Source organism: Ochotona princeps, chromosome 21 (genome assembly GCF_030435755.1).
Source record: "Ochotona princeps isolate mOchPri1 chromosome 21, mOchPri1.hap1, whole genome shotgun sequence".
Lineage (NCBI taxonomy): Eukaryota > Metazoa > Chordata > Mammalia > Lagomorpha > Ochotonidae > Ochotona > Ochotona princeps.
The window spans coordinates 36,168,841-36,192,886 of NC_080852.1; the positions used below are offsets into that span (position 1 = coordinate 36,168,841).

Here is a 24,046-nt window from a genome sequence, read left to right on the forward strand (position 1 = left end):
AAATAAAAGCACCAACATACCATCAGCAACAATTAACATCGTTACGGAATTAATTGACATAGTATTGAGCAACCAACATGTTAAAAATAAATGCGAGTTCTTAACCACATTCTGTGACCACCCCATTCACATTTCAATTTTAGTTTATATACGACATATAACATAACATCCATAACATAACATGTTACGCATAACATCATATCATCTTAAATTAAGGCAAACATGTGGTATCTAACTTTTTGGGATTGGCTCATTTCCCTTAGCATTATGGTTTCCAGTTTGGCCCATTTGGCCACAAAGAACTGCATTTTGTTTTTTTTTTTAATAGGCAAGTAGTATTTCATGGAGTAGATGAACCATAGCTTTCTTATCCAATCTTCTGTTGATGGGCATTTTGGTTGCTTCCATGTTTTTGCGATTACTGATTGTGCTGCTGTGAACATAGGGGTGCATGTTGGTTTCTCATAAAACAGGTGTTCTGGATATATTCCTAGGAGTGCTACTGCTGGATCATACGGTATGTTGATTTTGAGTTGTTTGAATGTTCTCCATACTGATTTCCATAGAGGCTGTACCAATTAAACAAGTCTTTAATAAATGTTTTTAAAAGGAGGAAACATCTCAAAATTATAAAGGCTATAGATGACACACCAACAGGCAATATCACACTGGGTGGGAAAGGCTGAAAACAGTTCGGCTCACACTGCGGCACTCTTACTAAATCCTGTATTGGAATCATCGCAGCAGTCCTCAGGAAGGAGGCCGAAGCAGGGACACGCTACTGGGAAGAAGTGAGACTATCCACGTCTGTGGATGGCAGCGTTGCACACGGAAAAACCTAACCGTTCCACCAGGAAGTTTTCAGAAGCAATTACCCAATTGAGAAAAATAAACTTCACAAGACCAACTGTATATGAAATTTGCTACAAGAGAAATCCCATCCACAACACACAATCAAATCCTGAGGAATACATTGAATCAAAAAATGAAAGGCTGCTGCAACAGAAAACGATGAAACACATGAAGGAAGCCATCACTGACAACGCAAAGCCAGTCTTTGCCGGGAGAGTAACTCTTGCAAATGCCTACTCTATTGAAGGGCTGCAGATTTAAGCCCATCTCTGTCTCTGCCGGAACACCCTCCGCAGGGGACCAGCACTGGGATGCAGCGGTTCCAGTCCCTGCTGCTCCATTTCCATCCCAGCACCTGCGAATGTGCCTGCAAAGGCAGAAGGTGACGCAAGGGCCTAGAACCAGACGGAGTTCCAGACTCCTGGCTGTGGCCTGGCCTGGCCCTCGTCACTGCAACAGGTCGGAACTGACCAGCTGATGGAAGGGGTGTGTGTGTCCTCCTCTATTAATCTGCTTTTCAAATATTTTTTTCTGAAGATTTATTTGAAAGGGAGACTTACCAAGAGAAGGAGAGAGAAAATTTTCCCACCCATTGGTTCATTCCCCAAATGGCCACAACTGCTGGGGCTGGGCCAGGTTGCAGCCAGGATCCTGGAACTTCTTCAGGGTCTCCCATGTGGGGGTCAGGGCCCAGGAACCAGGGCCACCCTCTGCTACCTGTCCAGGCATATTAGCTGGGAGCTGGATGGGAAGTGCAGCCATGGGGACAAACCCATTCAACCATGGGAAGCCAAACACAGGAGGCCAACACTACCTGGCAGCTTAACCCACCATGGCACAATGGTGACCTCAACAAATACTTCCTAAAAATACAAATGGTATGTGACATGGTGGGTAAAGCTGCTGCCTGCAATGCCGGCATCCCATATGGACACCAGTTCACGTCCCAGCTATTCAACTTCCCCTCTAGCTGCCTGCTAATGGCAGCAGCAGGTGGCCAAGCAGGGATCCCTGCCATCCACATGGGAGACGCAGGAACAGCTCTCAGCTTCAACACAGCCCAGTGCTGGCCACTATGGCCACGTGAGGAGCGAGCCAGGGGATAGAAGATGTCTCTCTCTGCCCTGCCTCCCTTCGTGTGACTTTCAAAATAAACACTGAAGAAAAAAAAAGGTCAATGACATCCTTTACAGAATTACAATAAAAACAATCCTGAAATTCTACTGAAATCACAGAAGATTCAGAAACAGTCACAGGGAAAAACAAAACAAAACTCAAGTTGGAAGCATCACAATACCTAATTCCAAAGCATACTACAAGGCCATGGCAATTAAAACAGCATAATGTTGGCATAAAAACTGAAACATAGATCGGGGGAATAAAACAGAGAGCCTGGAAATTAGTCCACACACAAAATAACCAATTGATAACTGACCAACGTGCCAGGGCCATACACTGGAGAAAGGATGAGCTCTTCCAAAAATGATGCTGGCAAAACGGGGCAGATACACACAGAGTCATGTTAGATCCCAACCTCTCACCACACATAAAATCCATTCAAGCGGCCCACACTGTGCCATCATGGATAAAGGCATCAGCTAAGCCACTGGAGTCCCATGGGGGTGCTGGCTGGAGTCCTGGACACTCCACTTCCAATCTAGCTCCCAGTTAATGCACCTGGGAAAGCAGTAGCAGACAGCCTAAGTGCTTCGGCCCCTGCACCTATGTTGGAGACCCAGCGGAAGTTCTTGGTTCCTGGCTTCAGTACGACCCAAAACTGGCCATTGCAGCCACGTGGAAAGTAAACCAGAGAATGGAAAACCTCTTTGTCTCTTCCTTTCTCTATAATTTTGCCTTTCAAATACATATTTTTAAATCAACTCAACATGGATCAAAGACCAAAGTTTAAGGCACAAGACTATAAAGTCACTTGAAACAATGTAATCATGGCCAGTGCAGTGGCTCAACAGGCTAAACCTCTGCTTGCTGGAGCCGGGATCCCATATGGGCGTCGGTTTGTGTCCTGGCCACTCCACTTCCAATCGGTCTCCCTGCTTATGGCCCCGGAAGGCGGTGAGGGGTGGCTCAAGGCTTTGGGACCCTGCACCCTTGTGGGAGACCCAGAAGAGGCTCCTGGATCCTAGCTTTGAATCCACTCAGCTATGGCCATTACAGACCATTTGGGGAGTGAATCAATGGATGGGAGATATTCTCTCTCCTCTCTTTTGTTCTGTAAATCTTTTAAATAAAAAATAAATAACTTTTTTAATAAAAATAACAAAATATAGGTAATGATTTCTGGATAAGACCCCAAAGTGCAAGAAACAAAAATAAGACTAAGCAAACAGGTTGATCTCAAATCCAGAAGCTTCTGCACTGTGAGCAAACAAGTGAAGGGACACCTTACAGAACGGGAGGAAACATTGCAACTCACATATCTGATAAAGGATTAATATCCAGAACACATCAGCAACTTAAAACCTCCACAATAAACAACCAAGCCAGCTGAGAAATGGGCAAAGGACATGAACAGACAGTTCTCAAGAGACACGTGCAAAAAATATGGAAAAATGGTTAACGTCCCTGGCCATCAGGGAAACACACATCAAAACCACTACGAGGTGTCACCGCATCACCCTGTCAGAACGGCTATTATCCCAGAAGAGTGACACGTGCCAGCAGGGATGTGGAGGGGGTGGGGAACCGGTAGGGAGGCATGCCAGGGCAGCCCTGTGCAAACCAGCATGGAGATTTCCTTGAGAACTGCGAATAGACTTGCCATATGATCAAGCAATCCCACTACCAGGTCAATATCCAAAAGATGGGAACTCATGATATCAAAGAGAAAGTTGTGTGGCTGGGAATTGTGGCATATCAGCTTACACCGGCATCCCATGTGAGCCCCAGGGCAAGTCCTGGCTGCTCCATTTCCAATCCAGCACCCTGCTAACATGCCTAGGAAAACAGCCAAAGGTGGCAAAGTGCATGGGCCCCTGCCACCCACATGAGAGACCTGGATGAAGTTCCTGGCTCCTGGCCAAGTGCCAATTCACGTGCCCATGCAAGGAGTGACCCAGCAAATGCAAGATCTCTCTCTCTCTCCCTGACTCCAACTTTCAGATAAACACATCTTTTTTTTTTTTAAAGATTTATTTTATTTTTATTATAAAGTCAGATATACTGAGAGGAGGAGAGACAGAGAGGAAGTGGAGCTGCCGGGATTAGAACCAGCAGCCATATGGGATCAAGGCGAGGACCTTAGCCACTAGGCCACGCTGCCGAGCCCTAAACACATCTTTTTAAAAGTTGGTGCCTGGGCCCAGCACAATAGCCTAGTGACTAAAGTCCTCACATTGCACACCTGGAATCCCATATGGGCTCCGGTTCTAATCCCAGCAGCTCTGCTTCCCATCCAGCTCCCTGCTTGTGGCCTGGGAAAGCAGTCGAGGATGGCCCAAAGCCTTGGGACCTGCACCTGTGTGGGAGACCCGGAAGAGGCTCCTGGTTCCTGGCTCCTGACTGGCACAGCACTGGCAGTTGTGGTCACTTGGGGAGTGAATCAACGGATGGAAGATCTTCCTCTCTGTCTTTCCTCCTCTCTGTAAATTGATCTTTCTACCTCTCCTTCTCTCTGTAAATCTGCCTTTCCAATTAAAATGCCTTTCCAATAAAAATAAATCTTAAAAAAAATTTTTGTATGTATTTGAAAGAATGACAGAGGGAAGGAGAGACAGAGACCAAGCTAGCTTCCATGCGCTGGCTCACTACCCAAAAGGCCACAACGACTAAGGGTGAGCCAGATCGAAGCCAGGATCGCATAACTCCATCTAGGTCTCCTGCATCAGCTGCTGGGGCCCAACAACCTGCTCCATCATCTGCCAGGTTCCCAGACGCCTGAGCAGGGAGCCAAGCTCCCAGGCAGAACTGATACCTGTATAAGATGCCAACATTGCTCCGGGCTTAAGCTTCTCCCGGCCTACTGTGGACACATGGGGAGCAAACCGGCAGAGGAGGCATTTCCCTGCCTCTCAAATGAGAAACCTTACATTTTCAGAAGTTGTCACAAAGAGCATTAGCATACAACTCATTGCAGTCACAAACCATAAGGAAACAGTCAGCCAAGCGAACCCGGATCAGCGATGCACTGCGCACGCTCTGTGTGCCCAGGGTGCTCGGGCCCTACTCCCACCCCTCCCGCTTGCGGCCATCAGCACAGGGAACCGCAAGGAAGATGGGAGTAAGCCACCCATTTCCTTACCGCCAAGCTGTCCACTCAAACCAGGAGCGGTCCAACACCAAGGCTTGGTTTTTGTTGCAACGACTAGTCCCTCTACTACATAAGCTTATATTTTCTTTCTTTCTTTTTTATTAATTACATTGTATTATGTGACATAGTTTCATAGGTACTGGGATTCTCCCCACATCTCCCCACACCCTCCCCCCATGGTGGGTTCCTCCACCTTGTTGCAAAACCACAGTTCAAGTTCAGTTGAGATTCCCTCATTGCAAGCATATACCAAACATAGAGTCCAGCATCTTATTGTCCAGTCAAGTTCAACAGCTTCTTAGGTAGACCCTCTCTGGTTTGAAGACAGAGGCAGCAGAGTATCATCCTGATCAATTAAAAGCTCCAACATACCATCAGCAAAAATTTACATCATTATGGAATTAATTGACATAGTAATGCGTAACCAATATGTTAAAAATAAATGTGAGTTCTTAACCATTCTGCGACCACCTCATAAGCTTATATTTTCATACTTAAAACTAAGGAGGATAGATATTTTTTTCAATTTTGTATTTGTTAAGAGGCAGACACACAGAACCAGCCACTCCCCACATGTCCACAACAGCCTGGACTACACCAGGCTGAAGCCAGGAGCTGGAAACTCAGGTCTCCCATGGGGGTGGCAGGGACCCCAGTACTTGAAGTGTCACCTGCTGCCTCCCAGGTCACTCACCCGCAGGAGGCTGGGACCAAACGGTGAGCGTGAACGAGGAGTCTCAGTGGACACTGATGTGGGATGCTGGTGCCTAAGCTCTCACATTGGGGGGCCTGCATTCACACCCCCCTCACTATGCACCCTGGGAGGCGGCAGGCAGCTTGTCTGACACCCTCCTGAAAAGTCTGGACTGAGTTCCGAACTGGCCCTGGCCTGCCCCAATTCTGACCAATTGAGCGGTGAGGGGCAGTGATTTATTTACTCTGCCTTTTGAATAAATGTTCTACATCTTAAAAAATAAAAATTTCATGAATCAAACGATAGCGTCACGTCAAAGAATCCTTGTTGTTGGGAAATACACACGGAAGGTGCAGGGTGTCCAACAGACTCTCCAACTGCAGGGAAGCAGGGAGTTGAACGTTCAATGTTAGGTAGTTCAGCAGGGTATGGCTAAATGCAAAGTCTGGTCTCTGTCTCCCTCTGGTGGCCTTGGTGGGGAACGTTCCGTGGGGTCCTACGTCCTACACCTGTGGGTGTGTGGCTAGGGACAGCAGAGGCCTTGGTTCCACACAGGCCGACCCGGTCCAGCCACTTCAATTCCCCCCACGCTCAGGTCGGCGTGCACCGCGAGCCGACGCAGGCCCATTTCTCAGATAACCGAGGTAAAGCCTCATCAGAGCCCCAGCTCTGAGCTTGGGAACGCAGGTGACCCGGGCCCCACCACACTCAAAGTCTCCTGGCCTGTTCCCAGCAAGGAGCTGGTCCTCCACCACCATCACCACTCCCACTCACCCCTCCGCTCCAAGACTTGGCCTCTCAGCTCCACCCCTCACTCCCACCCTTGCCCACTGCCCATCCCCGATGTGCCCCTGTACAGCCCGCCCGCATATCACTCCCGAAAGTCCCCGCCTCTTCCTGAGCGGCTGGACACCCAGTCATGCGCACATCCCCCTGGCACACAGCCGCGCTCCCGCAGACAGGACTCTGGTCATCTGGTCTCCTGGGGCCTCTTGTGCAGGGCCAGAGCAGGTGCCCGCGTGCTCTGAGGGTTCCCCAGGTCCCAGGCAATCTCCTGCCGGGACTCACCTCCAAGGGCACCTCTGGATTCCCGGGAGCTCACGGCCCCAGTACAGAAGAAGCTGCGTGACTTGGCGGGCTGCGGCCGTCGTCCCCAGCCTGCTTCAGGCCCCAGGCCCTAGGACGATGGATTTGCAACCCCTGCCAGCCTCGCAGCCTACCTGTGGACCAGGCAGCTCCGCCCTGCCCCCACCCAGCAGTGGGTGTGACCCTTGCTTGCTCCCCCTGCCTGGTCAGCACTCAGCAAGGTCAGCTAACTGCAGCTATTCCAACAGCAAGGCCTTGACTGAAGAGCATCGTGAAACACACAACGGAACGCCCAGAAAGCGAGAGAAAGCCCAGGTGTACGCCAACCTGGCCAAGCCCCAGACAGCACCTCGAGTCAACCAGCCACAGCTGAGCCTCGGCTTGGGTCCTCACCCTCGTGCCCAGCCTGCTCGGCTTTCCTCTGGAACCACGGGAAAGCGCCTAGCTAACCCACCTCAGCTAATTCACCTGGGCCGCAGGCACACGTGCTCCATTGCCGGCCGCAGAGCGAGCCATGCCCCAATCCTCCCAGCTGAGACCCAGAGACCTGCCGGGGACCTTCCCCCAGGGTCCCGCGGGGCGGGCCAGCACCATTGGCCTTCATCGTGCTCCCATCACTGCTGTCCCTACCGTGTCATCTTCCCCCAGCCCCCATTTCCCGCCCTGCACAGGCCTTGGGAGCTGGACTGCTGGGCTCTTGCCTCTCAGCGTCCACCCACAGGCAGGCCCGCCAGCTTCCCGCTGCGCAACACGGAGCGCCAACCAGTTCCTCGCGACAAGGTTCACTTCACTCACGTTTTCGGAGGGTCACAGTCGCACATCAGGTGGTCTCCCGGGTTTGGTGTCTGACCAAGGCACTGTCAACGCACCCCCGAAGATGAAGTTACACGCGGAACAGGGCGGCCCACTGGGCCCAACTCAGCTTTTATAAGCAACCTGTGCGCAAGCCCCGCCTTCCGGAACACGCCCCCAGCGGCCCAAGGACCGCCCCCTGGCCCACCTCCTAGACGCCATAACGGGTCTCCATCACCTTTACCGCACAGGCCTCTGGGGAGGGGGTTACCAAGCTACAATCCGAACTATGGCAACCCGGGACCTACCCCTGAGTTACCCAGCTCCCTGCAGGAGGCCAGAAGGGAGTGTGGCCAGGGGCTGAACTTGGAAGTGGCAGCTGAGGGCCCAGGTGGCTGTGCACCTAGCCAGCAGGTAGGCCTTGCAGTCGGTCCACCAAGGCCACAGGACCCCGTGACCCCGAGTTTAAGAGACTTATTTTATGTATTTTTTAGAAAGGTAAAGTGACAGAGAGAGAGAGAGAGAGAGAGAGATTCCATCTGCAGGTTCACTCCCCAAATGGCCATCAGAGGCAGGGCAGGGCTGGGCTGGGCCCGGCTGAAACCAGGAAGCCGAAAGTCCACTTGGACTTCCCACATGTGTGGAAGAGCCCCATGTCCCTGGGCCAGCCTCTGCTACCTTCCCAGGCACATTAGCAGGGAACTGGATGGAAAATGGAGCAGCCGGGACTGGAATCAGTGCTCCCACATGGGAAGCTGGCATTTCAAGCATTGATTTAACCCATTGTGCCACGCCAGCCCGTGTGGTCCTGTTCTAACATAGGTACACAGCCTCTGCCCTGCTGAAGGTCACTGTCCAGGGCAAGAGATGGACAACCCCCCACCATGCACACTGTGCCCTTTATGGGTGGGGCCTTCTGAGCAGAGACCTGAATGGTCAGAGGTGGTGACCTCAGGAAGAGGGCCCTGCTCCGAGCACAGCCACAGGCAACAGGGGCAGACCAAGGGGAGGGCCCAGGGAGTCTGGGCTGGAGCTGCCATTGGGGCCAATGGCATATTGGCCAGCCTACCCCACAGCCTAGGGGACTCAGCCCCATCAGTCCTCATGCTCCTCCATCCTCTTTGCATGTGGCCACTCACTCACTGAGCCGGTCACCACCTGCCCCCATGGCCTCCCTGTAACATGCAGACACTTCTGTAAGGGCCCCATCTGCAGGAGCAAGTGCCATGGGGGGACTGGCGATCAGGGCCTTGGTCTGCCCACGAAAGAACATTTCTATCTCTAGCAGGTGGGGTGGGAGTGGGGAACAGGTGTGTAGGGAATCCTGCCTGGGTCACTTGGACCTGTTAGGGCCAAGGGTCTCGGGTCTCAGGCGGGGAGACCCAATGTAGAGAGAGACCCCTGCTGGGGGAGGCTGGGTGGGAAGCTGGAGGGAGGTAGAGCCAGCAGGTGCCTTGGGATGCTTCCTGGGGGCAGCAGGAGTCTGAGAAGGAAGACAAGCCCTAGGCACAGGTCTACAGAAACCTCCGGCCCCCATCAGGCGCCTACTGCCGGAGCCTGGCCTCTGAGGGCGAGCAAAGCAGTCAGGAGGCAAAACTGGGCCCTGGGCCTGCTGACTCGGCCTCCTCGGCCAGCCCTTCCTCCTCCTCCCGGCGGGCGGCAGAGCCTGACCCCACTTGGACAAACATCTTGTGGCTATTTCCGCCTCGCCTGCCCGGAGCCCCAGCCCGGCCTGAACAAACACTTGGGACCCGGGTTTCCGGCCTCGGCTCTGGGAAAAGCCCATCCTTGAGGCCTTGGAGGTCAGGCAGGCCTGCAGAGAAGTGGGAAGCTGGGGGCGCCCAGGGCCGGGGTGCAGGCTTGGGGAGGGCACTTCTGGGCCCTGGCACAGTGGGTGGAAGAGATAGGGGTCCCGGGGACACTTTGGCTTCCGTCCGTTCCTGTCCCCAGAGCTGACAGACTACCCGGGGCCCTAAGGTGGTGAAGCCCGGGAAGGTGGCAACCCCAGCATCACATCCTAGGCTCCCTTGGGGAGTGGTGCCAGGGCCAAAGTGAGACCTGCACTGACCGCTGGCAACAGCCGTCAGCCTGGGCGACAGGAGAGACACCAAGGAGCCCAGGTCTGTGCAGGCCCGGATCCCACACCTTTGCATGGCCAGAAGCTGCTGGAAGGTGCGGGAAGAGGAACTGGAGTGCCCCAGTGTGGCCCCTCCAGTGCTGACGCAGCTTGCTGAGTCAAGCTGGGGGGTTGGTGAGGAGGGAGCCGGGCTCCGTGGACTTTTCAAACAACAAGGAAATGTGTGACAATGGCAGCAAACAGAGGGGGCGTTAGTGGGGGAGGTTACCCCACTCCATGCTACTGCCTGTCCTCACTGACTGGGGCCCAGTGAGGGGTTCCAGTCCCGGCTCTGGGGGACCAGCAGGCACAGAGCCTCCCAGAGGCCCTGGCTCTCACCCCAGTGGCAGCCCCGGGTACAGGGTGACCTGGAGATGCCACAGGGCTGGGTGCTAAGAGCTGGGGGACTTGCCCTCTCCCCACCTCCAGCAGGGGTCCTGGCTGTTCAGTCCCCCACTGCAGAGCTGCACCCAGTAGAACTTCCACAGCTGAGTTTGCTTCTGTCTTTGTTTTTCAGGCAGGATCTGGAAGCTGAGACAATGGAATTAATGTTATTTTCTTTTCCTTCCAAGCAGTTTCTCCCCATCTGAGCGCTGCAGGATTGGATTCCCGCCTCGGCTTCCTTCCGCTCCTCCTGCAGGCCCAGGAGCTCAGTGTGGGCGAGGGTGGGGGTGGAGGTTGAGGAGGAGGTTTGCGGAAGGAAGGGCGGTGGGGAGACTGAGGCAAGAGGGAGCCCCTTCCTGCCTGGGGTCTCTGTGCGCCCACTCTCCCCTGACCCCTCCCCACTCAGACTCCCACCCTGTGGGCAGCTCCCATGCTGCTGTAGCTGATCACCCCTTCCAGGAAACCCTCCCTGATTGCCTCTCATACAAACTGAACTGGTGTCAGCAACTTTGGGCATTCATGAAGTCACATTCCCTTCCCTCCGCAGGCTGGGCAAGACACTGACCCCAGCTTCAGGCCAAAAAAATGGACTGCAGGGAATACTGGCTGAGCCGGGCGAAGCGAGGACAAGGAAGTGGGTGGGGGGAGGGAACAAGAGGAGAATGAGACTCACATGGGCCAGCCAGGGGTCCAGGTGGGTCTGTAGGCCCAGGGAGAGCATGGATGAGGCAACGCACCTAGGACAGTCCCTGGCCAATGAGTTTGCCTCTCTGAGTCCTGGTTTCCTGTCCGGTGCAATGGGAACGTCAGAGGGCCTGCCCAGTGCAAGGCCCAGGGGCGCTCTGGGCAGCAGGAGCCAGGTTAGGGACCACAGGGCAGGGAGGTGTTTTGGCTGGGAGGATCCTCAGACCCAATTATTGCCGCTAAACTCAGTGTGAGCCTGCCTGCTGCCTTCAAGGAGCCCGCCCTGGGGCTCCTTTTCCCAGCACCTCACTAACTCCTCAGCGGCCCCTCCCCACTCACACCAGGCCCAAGGGTCAGGGCTTGACCTGGGCTTCTCAAGCCCCACTTCCAAGGCTGTGGACAGGTGACAAATACACCCCGACTGACCAGTCCCCAGGAACCTTTGGGTCCACCCACAACCTCAATCATCCTGGACCTCTGACCTCTGACCTTTGGGAAAAGTCACATTCCACCTCGTGGCTTTCCCAGTGTTTGTTTTTTAACACAAATAATAAATATTCTCTGAGCAAAACAGAGAATTCAGACACAAGGGAAGAAAAGTTCCCCATGTGGGGATCCTGCTGGCCACTGGGATCTGCCTCTCCCCAGTCTAAGGGCGGAACTCACAGTGCCCTGTGACTCTAGGCCTGGCATGAAGTGGAAGTGGGCATGGGGGGCAGGGGAGGGTGCCAGGTCCTGCTGGGGAAGTGAAAGTGGTTCTGAGCCCTCCCGCCTCTGCCAGGGGCTGTCCACAGTGGGTGGTGCTGCCTCTGTCTGCAATGGGGGTTCTGCCCCTGCCAGTATCTTTTTTGGGGTCCCCAGGTCCCCATAGACTACTCTGAACCTTCTACTTGGAGGGAGCTGCAGCCCAGGTCAAATAAGGAATCTGGGCTCCCCTAGTTTCAGGCAGAGGCTCAGCAGGTTCGGGAACCCCCTCCTCAAGGCCAGCTCGATCCAGGCTCCCAATCCCAGCTTTTCAGAGCCTCAAAGTCATGCCGAGCTGGGTTCAAACCCCGGCCACTCCTGTTTGACAAAGTGGCTGTGTGACAAACCGTGGCCTCTCTCGGCAGTGAGCCCGGGAAACCCTCTACTCAGGCAAGGAGGGACCAAGTTGTGAGTGGGCTTGGGGGCCTGGACTCATGGCTCCCCTCACCCCATGGACCGGCCCCAACCATGGCTGGACAATGGGCCGCATGGCACATCTGTGCTGTCCTCACTGTTTTCCCGGGGCCCGGGGCTGCTGGGGAGGGGTCTCCCCCCATCCTCTTCCTCCAGGCCTCCTTCCTGCTGCCCTGGGTGGCCGTTGGGCCCTTCCGTCCGGACACACATCTATCGCACCTCGGGCGTGAGCGTCCTGCTCTGGCCCTGACTCATGTCCTGTTTCTTGGAGCTGAAAATAGTTGCCCCAGGATGGCTGCACAGGCGGGGGGTGGGGGGTGGGGAGGCGTTGTCCCAAGCCCAGCAGGCTACCAGCAGCCCAAGGTGTGTTCCACACACCATCGGGGTAGGCAGCTAGGCCTGCGGGTTGCCATGCCCAGTGGGACCCTGAGTGCTTTTCACAGCTGCAGCTCCTCATTCCTGCTGTACTCCTGTGCACCCCCAGGGGGCAGCCTGGGTCTTCCGCCCACTCGGCCCCCTGTGAACCCAAGAACCCTGTGTGTGCAAGGATGAACCTGCTCCACACCACTGCCTCCTCTGCTTTTGCGGATGCTTCTCTCTCTCTCTCTCTCTCTCAAAGATTCACTGATTTGTTTAAGGCTAAGTGACAGAGAGGAAGAGATATGACTCTTCCATCCACTGGCTCCCTCCCCAAATGACCACAGCAGGTGGGTCTAGGCCAAGCTAAAGCCTGGTGATTCATCCAGGTCTCCCATGCAGGTGGCAGGGGCCCACCTGCTACTGCTCTCCCAGGCGCATTAGCAGGGAGCTGGATGGGAAGTGGAACAACTTGGGATGTTGGTATTGTCAGAGGCTTAACTTGCTGTGCCACAGCACTAGCCCCTCCACCTTGTCTTCTTCCCACGCTGATGTCCCATAGTGACCTGTGGGACTGGGCGAGATGGGCCCCTGACACCCCTTCATCTCCATGGCCTGGGCCCCCCCACTTCCAGGCCCCCTGGCTGGCTCTGCTGTGGCCCTGCACGCTCCAAGTAGGCCCTGCTGCCTGCCACATGCCTGGTTTCTTCACCTGTTAGGCTCTCCCAGGTTCACTGTCACAGCAGCTGTGCTGCCTTCCCATCCGGTGGCCTCGCTCTGCCTTCTGCCTCCCAGGGATCCAGGGTCGATGGCTCCTCCTGGGTCCCTTTCATTGCTATGCCCCAACCCTGAAAAACGTTACCCTTATGGCAGGCAGCTAGGCAGACAGGCTCTGTCCAAGGTCCTGCTACTGGGGTGTGGCAAAGGCAAGGGTCCCCTCAAGCCCCCCATGCTACGGGAGACCCCAGGGTGCTAAGAGCCTGGAGTAGCTGGGAGGCTGGCAAGCTGGGCCTGTGTGTCTCACTCCAGCCAAGCCATACCGGAAATCTGCATCTTCCCAGGCCAGGCTGGGGGTGGGGTGGGGGCGACTTCCTAGAAGAGGTGGGTAAGCAGCAGGCCCCAGCGTGAAGTTCGCCACCTCCTGTCAGCCTGCCCTGGTGGCGGGTAGGGGGCAGGGCACCGGCCAAGACATGGTGGAGAGCCTTCATTCATCTCTTGTTCGTTCACTTGCCCCGTGAGCCTGCTTTGAGCCCAGTGATGTGCCAGATACAGCTGGCACACAGATCTGGCTCTTGAGTTCTCCTGCTTGGCCGAGGAGACAGAGCAACGGAAACGTTGTCCCCTAGGGTGGATGCTGGCAGCGGGGGAAGTCCAGCGGAGTCCAGAGAAGGGTCACTGGGCTGGGAAGCCTGGAGCCTCATCGGGGAGACAGGAGACTGGGGGGGGGGGGCACCTGATCTCACCAGCCCAGGGAACTCAGGCATCTGGGGGGCTTCAGGGCTTCAGAGTAGGGGCCAGGGAGGCCCGAGGGCAGGGGGAGGGAGGAAGGAGAGAAGGGGAGCAGCCGGACCTGCAGTCACTCCTGACTAGGGATGGATGATGTCATCCAAAAGCCCCTAAAGGACTTGTTCCAAGTTCCTCAACAGAAAGGATGGTGGGGGCCAGGGAAATCCACGCTGGGCGATGACTCACACGGCTCTGGGGCTGGGTCACCCAAGGCCAGAAGCTAGACTATTCAAGCTTGAGGACAGCCTGGAGCAGGCCGAGCCCTCCAAGCAGGGATCAGGCTCTTGCAGGCTGACAGTGAAGGTGTCTCATCAAGAACCCCCTTAGCCACCCTAGGGGCTGCAGGTCTGGCCGGCCTGGCTGAGTGCCCCAGGGCCTGACTCTCGCAAGTGGCACACCTATTCCTGGAGCAGCGCTGGGCTCCTTCCTGGTCTCCCCCCTCCCCAGCACCCAGCCTCCATCTACTGGGGAGGGGCCCCTCAGAACCATCCTCTCTGTCCACACAAATGCACACTTGACCCCTACACATGGGCTCGGCCCCACAGCGCCATGTAACCCAGGTGCAAAGAGCCAGGGTCTTTTTCACCTTTACTTTGCAGATTACAGGAGAGTCTGGCTGCCTGGGTGGACTGGGGGGCCTCCCTTTGTGGCCAGGAGGTAAGTCAGTGCATGGCTAGCCCAGCTTCCTGGGCAGGAAGGGCAGGCCCTTCCTGCTTTGTTTCAGGGCCACCAACTATGCGGAGCGTGGGGAAGGGGGCTCCCATTTCTGGGAGAGTGCAGACAGGGTGGGTGGTCCATGCAACAGGCTGCTTGGGGGAAGCCAACACCGAGTGATCCTGGAGAGGCTGGGACCCTTTGAACTCATCCCCCATGTGAGCCAGTTCCTGACAACCTCCCACCTGGAGTCTCAGGTCCCCCTTGCAAGTCAAATGCTCTAGTCCTGGCCTCTGAACAGCCCCTCAGCCACCCCTGTCCTCTCCCTGCCTCTGTTACTGCCCATTCAGGTTCCACCTGGAGGCATGCAGCAGCTTGCCTCCCGCCTCGCCAGTCTGGTACCCTCTGAGCCACAGGCTGGGCTCCCACATCTCTGCTGGACAGGTGGAGTGACTTCTGGTGTCCTGTGGCCCAGCAGGGTCACCTCAGCATGGCTGACCTTCAGGAGTCATCTATTTCCAAGCAGTCACAGGTATCTGACTCCTGCAGATTGGCCACAAGGACTGAAATGTCACACAGCGACCCCATAGTCAGGTGCAATCATTGTGAGCCCCTTTAACATAAAAATGCATTCTCAAAAGAAAGCAATGGGAATGGGGGTGGAGGAGAACCAGCTGGGAGAACCTTGTGCCTCAGTTCCCCCAGCCAGAAGTTGTAGGGTCGTTGAAGGACTTGAATACAATTTTGAAATCTGTGAGTACACAGGGTATTCCAAAAGTTCGCAAAAGTATCCACTGTGAGAAAACAAGACCTAGATTTCTCGATTTTTGATGCTCAGACTTCACCTTCTCCCTCTGCTTGTCTCGACCTTGTATGTGTGTGTGAGATGCTTAGAGCCGGCTGTAGCCCAAACGGGGTGGCTGAGTTTGTGTCACCATAATCTTCATCGTTTTTTTCTCTGCACGGCAGAGTGAGGTGTCTGGAGCAGCACCCACTGGGCATCCAGTCCCTGCTGTGAGCCAAGACCAACCATCATCGGCCCATTTTCCAGAAGGGGAAGCAGAGGCTCAGAAGAGAGTGTGAGGCTGCAGAGGGAAGGAGGAAGGGACTGGAGGTCTTGGCTCAGGGGTGGGGAGCAACAGGTGAGGCTGTGAAGGGAGAGGGGTCCTTGTGGACCTCTGTTCCCTCACAGACTGGGGCAGGGGGAGTCAGAGCTGGGCAGGAGGAGGGGTTCAGTGCCCCTCCCCCTCTGGAAGCAGTCGCCATTGGTCAGGAGCTGCCTACAAGCCCTCCAGGGCCTAGAAAGGCGGGAACGCAAACTCATTTCACAGGTACAGAAACCAAGGTCCAGGCAGGTGAAAATATGGATCCTAGATCACAGAGACAGGACATACAGGACTGGGATCCAAATCCAGGTGCAGGAGCACTGGTGGGATGACAACCCCGCAGCCTTGACTGACAGCCTACCTCCTCCTCCTCACTGGGCCTTGTCCCTGGAGAATGGGGACCAGCCGGACCCAACGGAAAACCCCAGTCTGTGGCTGACGCCGTGGTGCAGCATGTCCAAGTGCCACATGTGGCAATCGTTGGCATCTCATATTGGTCACCAGTTGAGTCCTGGCTACTCCACCTCCAATCTAGCTCCATGTTAATGTGCCCGGGAAGGCAGCTGAAGATTGCCTAAGCACCCACGTGGGGACTCGTAAGGAATCCCAGGCTTGTGGTTTCAGCAACCATTTGGCAGATGGAAGATCTCTGTCTCTCCCTCTCTCTGTTATCAGATAAATAAAATAAATAAAATAGATCTTAAAAAAAAAAGCTCCTGCCTTAGGCAGCTGAGCGGCTGCAGGTGAGTCACTTCCTCTCTGAGCCTCCGGTGTGGGTGGGTACAACGGCCTCTGCTTGGTGGAGATGAAGCCCAGGGACCACCGCCCTTGGTGAACCTCCCCCACCTGCTGGCTCAGCCCAGGCACACGGCCAAAACTCCATCAACACCATGGGATGGGTGTAGCTAGACAGGCACGGCTGGAATCCAGAACCAGAGCCTTCTCTGAGCCTCAGTTTACACATCTCCCCAATGGGGTCAGCTGCAGGGACTCTGGATGGTTTTGGTAAGATGTGGCAGGGAGTGGCGGGAAGAGCACTCAGTAGGTGTCTTGCACACAGTAGGTACTTAACATGACAGCTCCCTGGCCTTATTAGGCAACCCCCTCCCCCTGTGGCTCCCGTCACTGGGACTCTCCCATCCCACTCTGGGGAGACTGTCTCCCAGCGATGGCAGTAGCTGGGGGAATGTGGGTGGGGGCCCCTGGGGCTGCGGCGGCGGCTGCACAGAGGCCTTAGTGTGAAGCTGCCTGGGGTCAGCCGGCGTGTCAGAGAATGCTGCCCATTATCCGCTGCACAAGGCACAAAGGGGCAGGCGCCTGCCATGGGTGCCACAGAGGGCAGAACCAAGGCGCTCACACGCAGCCATGGGAGCCATTTCCTCCAGCCCACGGCATCCAAGAACACAGCAATGCCCCACTAGACTCCCGCGGGGGCCGGCTGGGCCTGGCTGTCCCTGCTGAGCCCCAGAAGCAGACGTTGCAGGGAGAGGACCCTGGCCAAGCGGGTAGGGCCTCTGCTGAGATAGAAGCTGTGTCTGTAAGCACCGAGGGCAGGCCGGCCTGAAGCGCATCTCCTGCAGGTGTTGCTGCTGGAAAGGGTCCCACCCTTCTAGGTGACCCCGCTGGGACCCACGGCAGAGACAGGAGAGCCAGGGTGGGGTAAGGTTCACTTGGAACCAGTAATTTGCTGGTGTCCTCAGGCAGGCTCCTAGGCCTCTCTGAGTCTGAAGAAGGGAACCCAGGAACTGGAGCTGGGATTCACTTCCCTTCCCACTGCAGCCCCAAGAGGTGGTGTCCATTTTGCTTTCCCATCCATGGAAAGCAAGGCTGACAGGCAGGGCCCTTGCAGCCATACAGACCTGGGTCTGCAGCTCCTGCGTCTCAGCCCCAAGGCGAGGTGCCAAGGCTCGTGGTGGCTAAAGGCAGGGCTAGGACACCAGTGAGCTGTGCAGCTGCCCATGAGTGAGGCCCCTCCGACCCTACCCTCAGTGTTCCCATCCGCAAAATAGGAGCTGACAAAGTGGTCGCTCCTGGAGGAAACGAATAAAGCCCGTAAAATGCAAGAAGGACAGCTTTTGGCCCTGTCGGGGACCCTAGCTGGGGCACAGAGCTCTACTGGAAGAATCTGTTTCCAGAATCTTCTGGTCCACAGGGCAGTACTTGAGGGAGGGGGCTGGTTTCCTGCAGGGAGGCATTCTCTGAGGCCAGTCCCAGGGGAGCAGAGGGCTGGAGCCCCCTCCTACACACACAGCTCTGGCCCCACTGTTGTTTTTTCCAATTGAAGAAGAAAAACATTTCCTCCCGCTCCAGGTTCTGCCCCTGGCAGTGGGAGAAGGAGAACAAACAGAACAGGGCCAGGGCAAAGGCCTTGCTGCTGGCCCTGGGGCCACCAGCTCCTTATCCGTGAAGACCTCGGCCCTCCCCAGCGCTTCCCAAACCACAGGCATTTACAGACCACCTGGGTGACGGCCTCCTTCCAATTCCCACAGAAATCCACTCCCTTGGCAAAGACTTCAGCAAATCCGTGCATCCTGGGAACTCTGGCCGCCTGCCAGCAGCCTCAAAACAGCGAGCGCCTGCAGGAGCGTCCTGGGACCATCAACAACCCTCTGATGGGGACAAATGTGTCACTACAGCTACCTTAGCCCCGACCCCAACCTGCTCCTTGATAGAATCAAATGGAAACCTGAGTCAGAAGGAATTCACCTTCAGCTGGCGCTTGGGCACAGGGCTGGCCCGTCTGGGTTGGTTAATTCAGAGGTGTTTAGTGTCAGTTCCAGAGTTCTCGCCTTGATCCCCTCCCAAATACACTGGGGACCCAGTCCATAGCTGCTGGCACCTGCCCTGCCCAACCAGGGGCATTGGTGGGGGGTGACAGCAGGGGAGCCGCTGCCCTGTCCATGCTGGACCAAAGGCGTTAAAGTCCCTTTGTTTCCCCATCTGTGAGATGACTCTAGCCTAGGGCAGTGCTGGGCACAGGACTTAGTCCTTAGTGGATGTGGGACAGGAAGCTGGGCCTGGTTTTCTGTGGTGATCCTGCAGCCCCACTTCCTGGCTCCAGGAGGAGCCCTTGTGGGGGATGGGAGCATCAGTCAGCACCTTAGTGGGGATGGGGGCAGAGACCAGCATCTTTGAATGGGCACAGGGTCTGCTACCACAGCCTCCCAGGGGCCGGGGGCTGTCATAATTGCCCCTGTTTTGCCATCCAGGAAACTGAGGTTCAGAGAGGGCTGTGTTTCACACAGTGCTGCTTACCCCCAGTTTAGGTGAGGCTCCTCAGACTCCTGACTGCCACTCCTGGCTCTGATACCCGGGGTCTGGTGTGCCAGCAGTCTGCTGGCCCGCGGCAGTCCACCAGGATTCAGTAGGCGTGGAGAAACAGTGCGCAGTATCCTCAGGGCTCAGTGGGGGGAGCTGTAGGATGCAGCAAGATGAGTGTGAGGCAGGAAGGAAGCGAGGAGGGGTGAGAGGGCCAGAGCTGGTGGGTGACAGGGAGGCAGAGAGGAGAGATAGAGACCCACACAGGCAGAGACCCAAGGGAAAGAGGACCTGGTGGCGCGCGGCCAGAAAGAGGAAGAAGGAGACCTAGACCGACTAGCTGGAGGGAGCTGGGCAGGGCCAGTGGGCAGGGAGTGCCGAGGCGTGCAGGAGGAAGTGTTTCCTGTCTGCCCCCACAGGTGGCAGTGCCTTCCCCACACAGCAGAGGAGGGCAGGGAGCTCAGTCCTGTGGGGAAGTCCCCCCGGGGGACCCCAAGCTCAGGGGGCTCCTGAGAGGGGACCCCCTGCAGTTCTGCAGCTGGGTCAAGGCGTAGGGGGTGGGACAGGCTGATGGGAGGGCAGGAAAGTCAGGGTGCTGGGCAGAGGAAGTTGGGAGGGATGAATGCAGGCCTAGCCTTTCCTGCCTACCCTGGTGCGGCATACAGAAACCCCCTGCCCTTCCTTCCTGGCCGGGTGGAACAAGAACGAGCAAGGCTGCCAGGCGCCATGTGGCAGCTGGGGCTGAGAGCAGGACCCTGCTGGCCCAGGCCGGCTTGGGGCACCATGGCTGCTGGGCCCCCAGTTTCTGCCTCGGTGGGATGGGGCAGTCAGCAGAGGCCCCAGTCTCCAAGGCTGGATGCAAGGACAAAGTGCAAGCATCAGGGTGATGCACTTTGTATGGTGCCCAGCACGGAGCCAGCCCCGCGGGCGCTCTCTGTACCCCAGCTGCTCACACTGCTCTGCCCTCCCTTCAAGCACCCACGGGCCCCTCTCACGGAGAAGGTAGAAGTGTGTCCCGGTGCCAGCTGCCCTGTGTCAAATCATGCCTTAAGTCTGGGAGGATTTTAGGTCCTGCCAGACGCGGGGACAAAAGGAAAGAGCTTGGTGCCTCCATGGGGTGTGGAGGTGGCAGTCTGCAGCCCTGGACCTCTGGAGGAGTCTAGCCCAGCCTGCTCCAGGCCCCAAACACTTCCTGTAGCCTCCCATGCTCTCCCGATGCCCAGGTTTGACCGCAAGCATTGGGCTCCTTCCCTGCCGCAGTAAACTCGTTCGCTGGACTGAGATTTGGACGGGAGGGAGGGCGCAAGAGTGACACCCCATGCCCAGGACACAAGAGACGGGGGCTGCGGGTCTCCAAGCAGGGACGGAGTAGCAGCGGCCGCTCCAGGCCACAAGGGAAGGAGGAACTGAGGGTCTGGGGTGGAGGCAGAGACAGAGCGAGAAGGGGAGAGGACGGGCCGGGCGGGATGACGGAGGTGGCAGGGCAAGACTCGCAAGACAGCGGCTCGGAGACGCGCCCCACACGGAGCTGAGCCGAGCAGGACAGCGACTCGCGGGACAGCGGCAGGGACAGACAGGTCGCGAGGGCGGGACTCGCCGGAGCCAGCAGGGGTGCGCGGCGGGGCGCGGGCCGGAGGCGGCGGGGAGGTCCCGCGGGGCGCGCCCCCCGACAGCGGCGTGGCCGGCCCGGGCGGGGCGGGGCGGAGGCGGGGCGCCGGGGGAGGGGCCGCCGCGGAGCCGCCCCCGCCCCGCCTCCGGGCTGTGCCGCTCGCGGGAGCCGGGCCGGGGCGCCGGGGCCGGGGGCGGCTGGCGCGGGCAGGAAGCTCCTCGCGGCCCGGGCCCGCCCCCCGCTTCTCGCCGCCTCCGGGCTCCGGCTCCCGGCCGCGCCGCGCCCCATGCACTCGCCGCGCCGCGCAGCCCGCGCACGCCCGGATGGCTCGTCGCGCCGCGGGCGGCGCAGCCCCTAGCTCCCGGGCGGCCGCGGCCGGGTCCCCGCCGCCTCCGCCGTCACCGCGCCGTCCGCTCCTGGGGCCCCCGCTGTGCCCTCTGCAGCTGCTGCTCCTGCTGTTCCTGGGGGCGGCGCGGGCCGGCGCCCTGGAGATTCAGCGCCGCTTCCCCTCGCCCACGCCCACCAACAACTTCGCCCTGGACGGCGCGGCGGGCACCGTGTACCTGGCCGCCGTGAACCGCCTCTACCAGCTGTCGGGCGCCAACCTGAGCCTGGAGGCCGAGGCGGCCGTGGGCCCCGTGGCCGACAGCCCTCTGTGCCACGCCCCGCAGCTGCCGCAGGCCTCGTGCGAGCACCCGCGGCGCCTCACCGACAACTACAACAAGATCCTGCAGCTGGACCCGGGCCAGGGCCTGGTGGTCGTGTGCGGCTCCATCTACCAGGGCTTCTGCCAGCTGCGACGCCGGGGCAACATCTCGGCCGTGGCCGTGGCCTTCCCGCCTGCTGCCCCACCCGCCGCGCCTGTGGCCGTGTTCCCCAGCATGCTCAACGTGGCCGCCAACCACGCGAACGCGTCCACCGTGGCGCTGGTGCTGCCGCCGGCCGCCGGCACCGGGGGCAGCCGTCTGCTCGTGGGCGCCACGTACACGGGCTACGGCAGCGCCTTCTTCCCGCGCAACCGCAGCCTGGAGGACCACCGCTTCGAGAACACGCCCGAGATCTCCATCCGCTCGCTGGATGCCCGCGGCGACCTGGCCAAACTCTTCACTTTCGACCTCAACCCCTCCGACGACAACATCCTCAAGATCAAGCAGGGCGCCAAGGAGCAGCACAAGCTGGGCTTCGTGCGCGCCTTCCTGCACCCGCCGGAGCCGCGGCCGGGCGTGCCGTCGTACGCGTACCTGGCGCTCAACAGCGAGGCGCGTGCGGGCGACAAGGAGAGCCAGGCGCGGAGCCTGCTGGCGCGCATCTGCCTGCCCCGGGGCGCCGGCGGCGACGCCAAGAAGCTCACCGAGTCCTACATCCAGCTGGGCTTGCAGTGCGCGGGCGGCGCGGGCCGCGGCGACCTCTACAGCCGCCTGGTGTCGGTCTTCCCCACGCGCGAGTTGCTCTTTGCCGTCTTCGAGCGGCCCCAGGGAACCCCCGCGGCCCGTGCTGCCCCGGCCGCGCTCTGCGCCTTCCGCTTCGCCGACGTGCGGGCCGCCATCCGCGCCGCGCGCACCGCCTGCTTCGTGGAGCCTGCGCCCGACGTGGTGGCCGTACTGGACAGCGTAGTGCAGGGCACGGGGCCGGCCTGCGAACGCAAGCGCAATATCCAGGTACAGCCGGGCGGCGAGGTGCACAAGGTGTGGGGTTCGAGGCGAGCGTAGTGGCAGCGGGAGTTTGTGGGACGCTTGGCAACCTTGGGTGGGCGGGGCGGGAACATGCTGGGAACCAGGTGTGAATTTCAGGTGCACCAATGCAGGTGCGCCCTGGAAGACCCCGGGTGTCAACCTTGACTGAGGAGGGAGAAGGAAACAGGGTGAGCGCGGCCGCTTCCAGGCGCACACATCTAGTTGTGCCTGGAGGGGTCGGCGTTGCCACAGGTACCCAGGTGTTCCCTGAAGCGAGAACCAGAGGTTCACATACAGCCAGATGTGCACGTGGGGGTCTCAGGCGTGTGTAAGAGTACACCTGACCCAGAAATGTGCCCTGGGACAGCTGGGTATATCCATCAGAGCTACCCCTGCTGGTTGACAGATGTGTGCCAGGGTGTGGCAGATGTGCGATGAAGCACACAGGTGTGCACCAGGATCCTGGGTGGCAAAGTGAGGGTGACAAAGGTGTGTGCCCTAGAGTTGTGTGCCAGTGGGCAGGGCCTGCCAGAGGGTAGGCAGGTGGGTGTGCTGGGGGACTCTGGGTGCGCAGGGGAATTGGGAATGAATACCCTCCTTCTGCCAGTATTTACAGAGCACTTGGTATGCAACAGGCACAGGGGTTAGACAGAGTGTGGGGTCACCACTAGGTGTGTCTACATACCCCAACGACACCACTCTGAGGCAGGGGCTCTGCTGGGTTCTGTTTACCAGATGAGGCAGGCACAGGGAAGTTAAGTAGCTTGCTCAAGGTCACACAGCTGGGGACAGGCAGAGGTGGGAGTGGAATCTTGGCTTTGGCACCTCAGCATCTGTGTTCTTCCTGTTGAGGCCCTGCTTGCTTGGGGGCATGGAACTCAGTGTGTGTGTGTGTGTGTGTGTGTGTGTGTGTGTTGTATGTGTGTGTGTGTTGGGGGAGTCATGGACAGCTGGGGGTGGGGTTAGAATTAGGGGAGAAGACAGGGGTGTTTGTGGGGCTGGTGGCAGGGAGCAGACGGAGCCCAGGAGTAGGAGGCCAGGGTTTCTGAGGCTGCACAGGGCAGTGGCCAGAGGGCCAGGCTGGGAGGGCCATGTACTGCTCCTGGGGACAGGACACTGCAGTGTGGGAGGGGACGCTGCCCTTCTCAAGACAGGCACCAGCAAGGCCCTGGGTGGAGGGGGGTGCTCCCTCCATTTGCCCACTTTGCTGCGCCCACTCTTGGGGCCCTGCTTGTGACTGCGACAAGATTCGAAAGATTAATTGTCCCCCCACCTCCTCCGTGGGCGTGCCCAACACTGGGCCTTTGAGAAAACACAGATTCCTTCTCCCCTGCTCAGGCTCCCACGACTGCCCGCCGCCCAGCCGGCCATCCTGCAGGTGAAGGTCACCGTGGGTGAGACGGGCAGTGTCCCAGGGCGCCACTGTCCTGCCAAGGCTGCCTGCCCAGTTGTGGTCATCGTGGTCAGGACACCCACCCTTCCCTTCCGCGGGGCCTGCTTGGCTGTGGCTGGCACTGGGGCGGGGGGGGGGCAAGTGGGGACGCTCAGGGCTGGAAGAGGTGAGAGGACCCCCTCTGCAGCCCCTGCTGCCCCGAGGGCATGTGGAGGCCAGGAGTGTGTGGCGCCGGGCCACCTCCCACCCAGCCCCAGCAGCTCCAGGCCTGTGTTGGGGCCCTGGTATGAGCCACACTATTTGTTGCCTCAGCCTCCTGGACTCCCCACCCCCTCTGGAAGAAATGTCCCGGTTCCCACGGTCCCTGGTCCCCAGGCTGGCCCTGCGGTGACTCACCCTGCCAAGGGGGCAGGGCTCTCCAGGGACACAGCCCCAGGGACGGAGAGGCCAGGGCGCC

General features: G+C 58.2%; 1 protein-coding gene across 1 annotated transcript in view; it reads left to right on the plus strand.

Moving 5' to 3' along the window:
• Positions 1–20,678: 20,678 nt before the first annotated feature.
• Positions 20,679–24,046, plus strand: part of PLXND1 (plexin D1) — a 39,516-nt gene continuing 36,148 nt past the window's right edge. Inside the window, exon 1 of the mRNA XM_058678531.1 lies at positions 20,679–22,181. Coding sequence (XP_058534514.1) covers positions 20,847–22,181 — 1,335 coding nt within the window. The 5' untranslated portion in view covers positions 20,679–20,846. The remainder of the gene's footprint in view (positions 22,182–24,046) is intronic.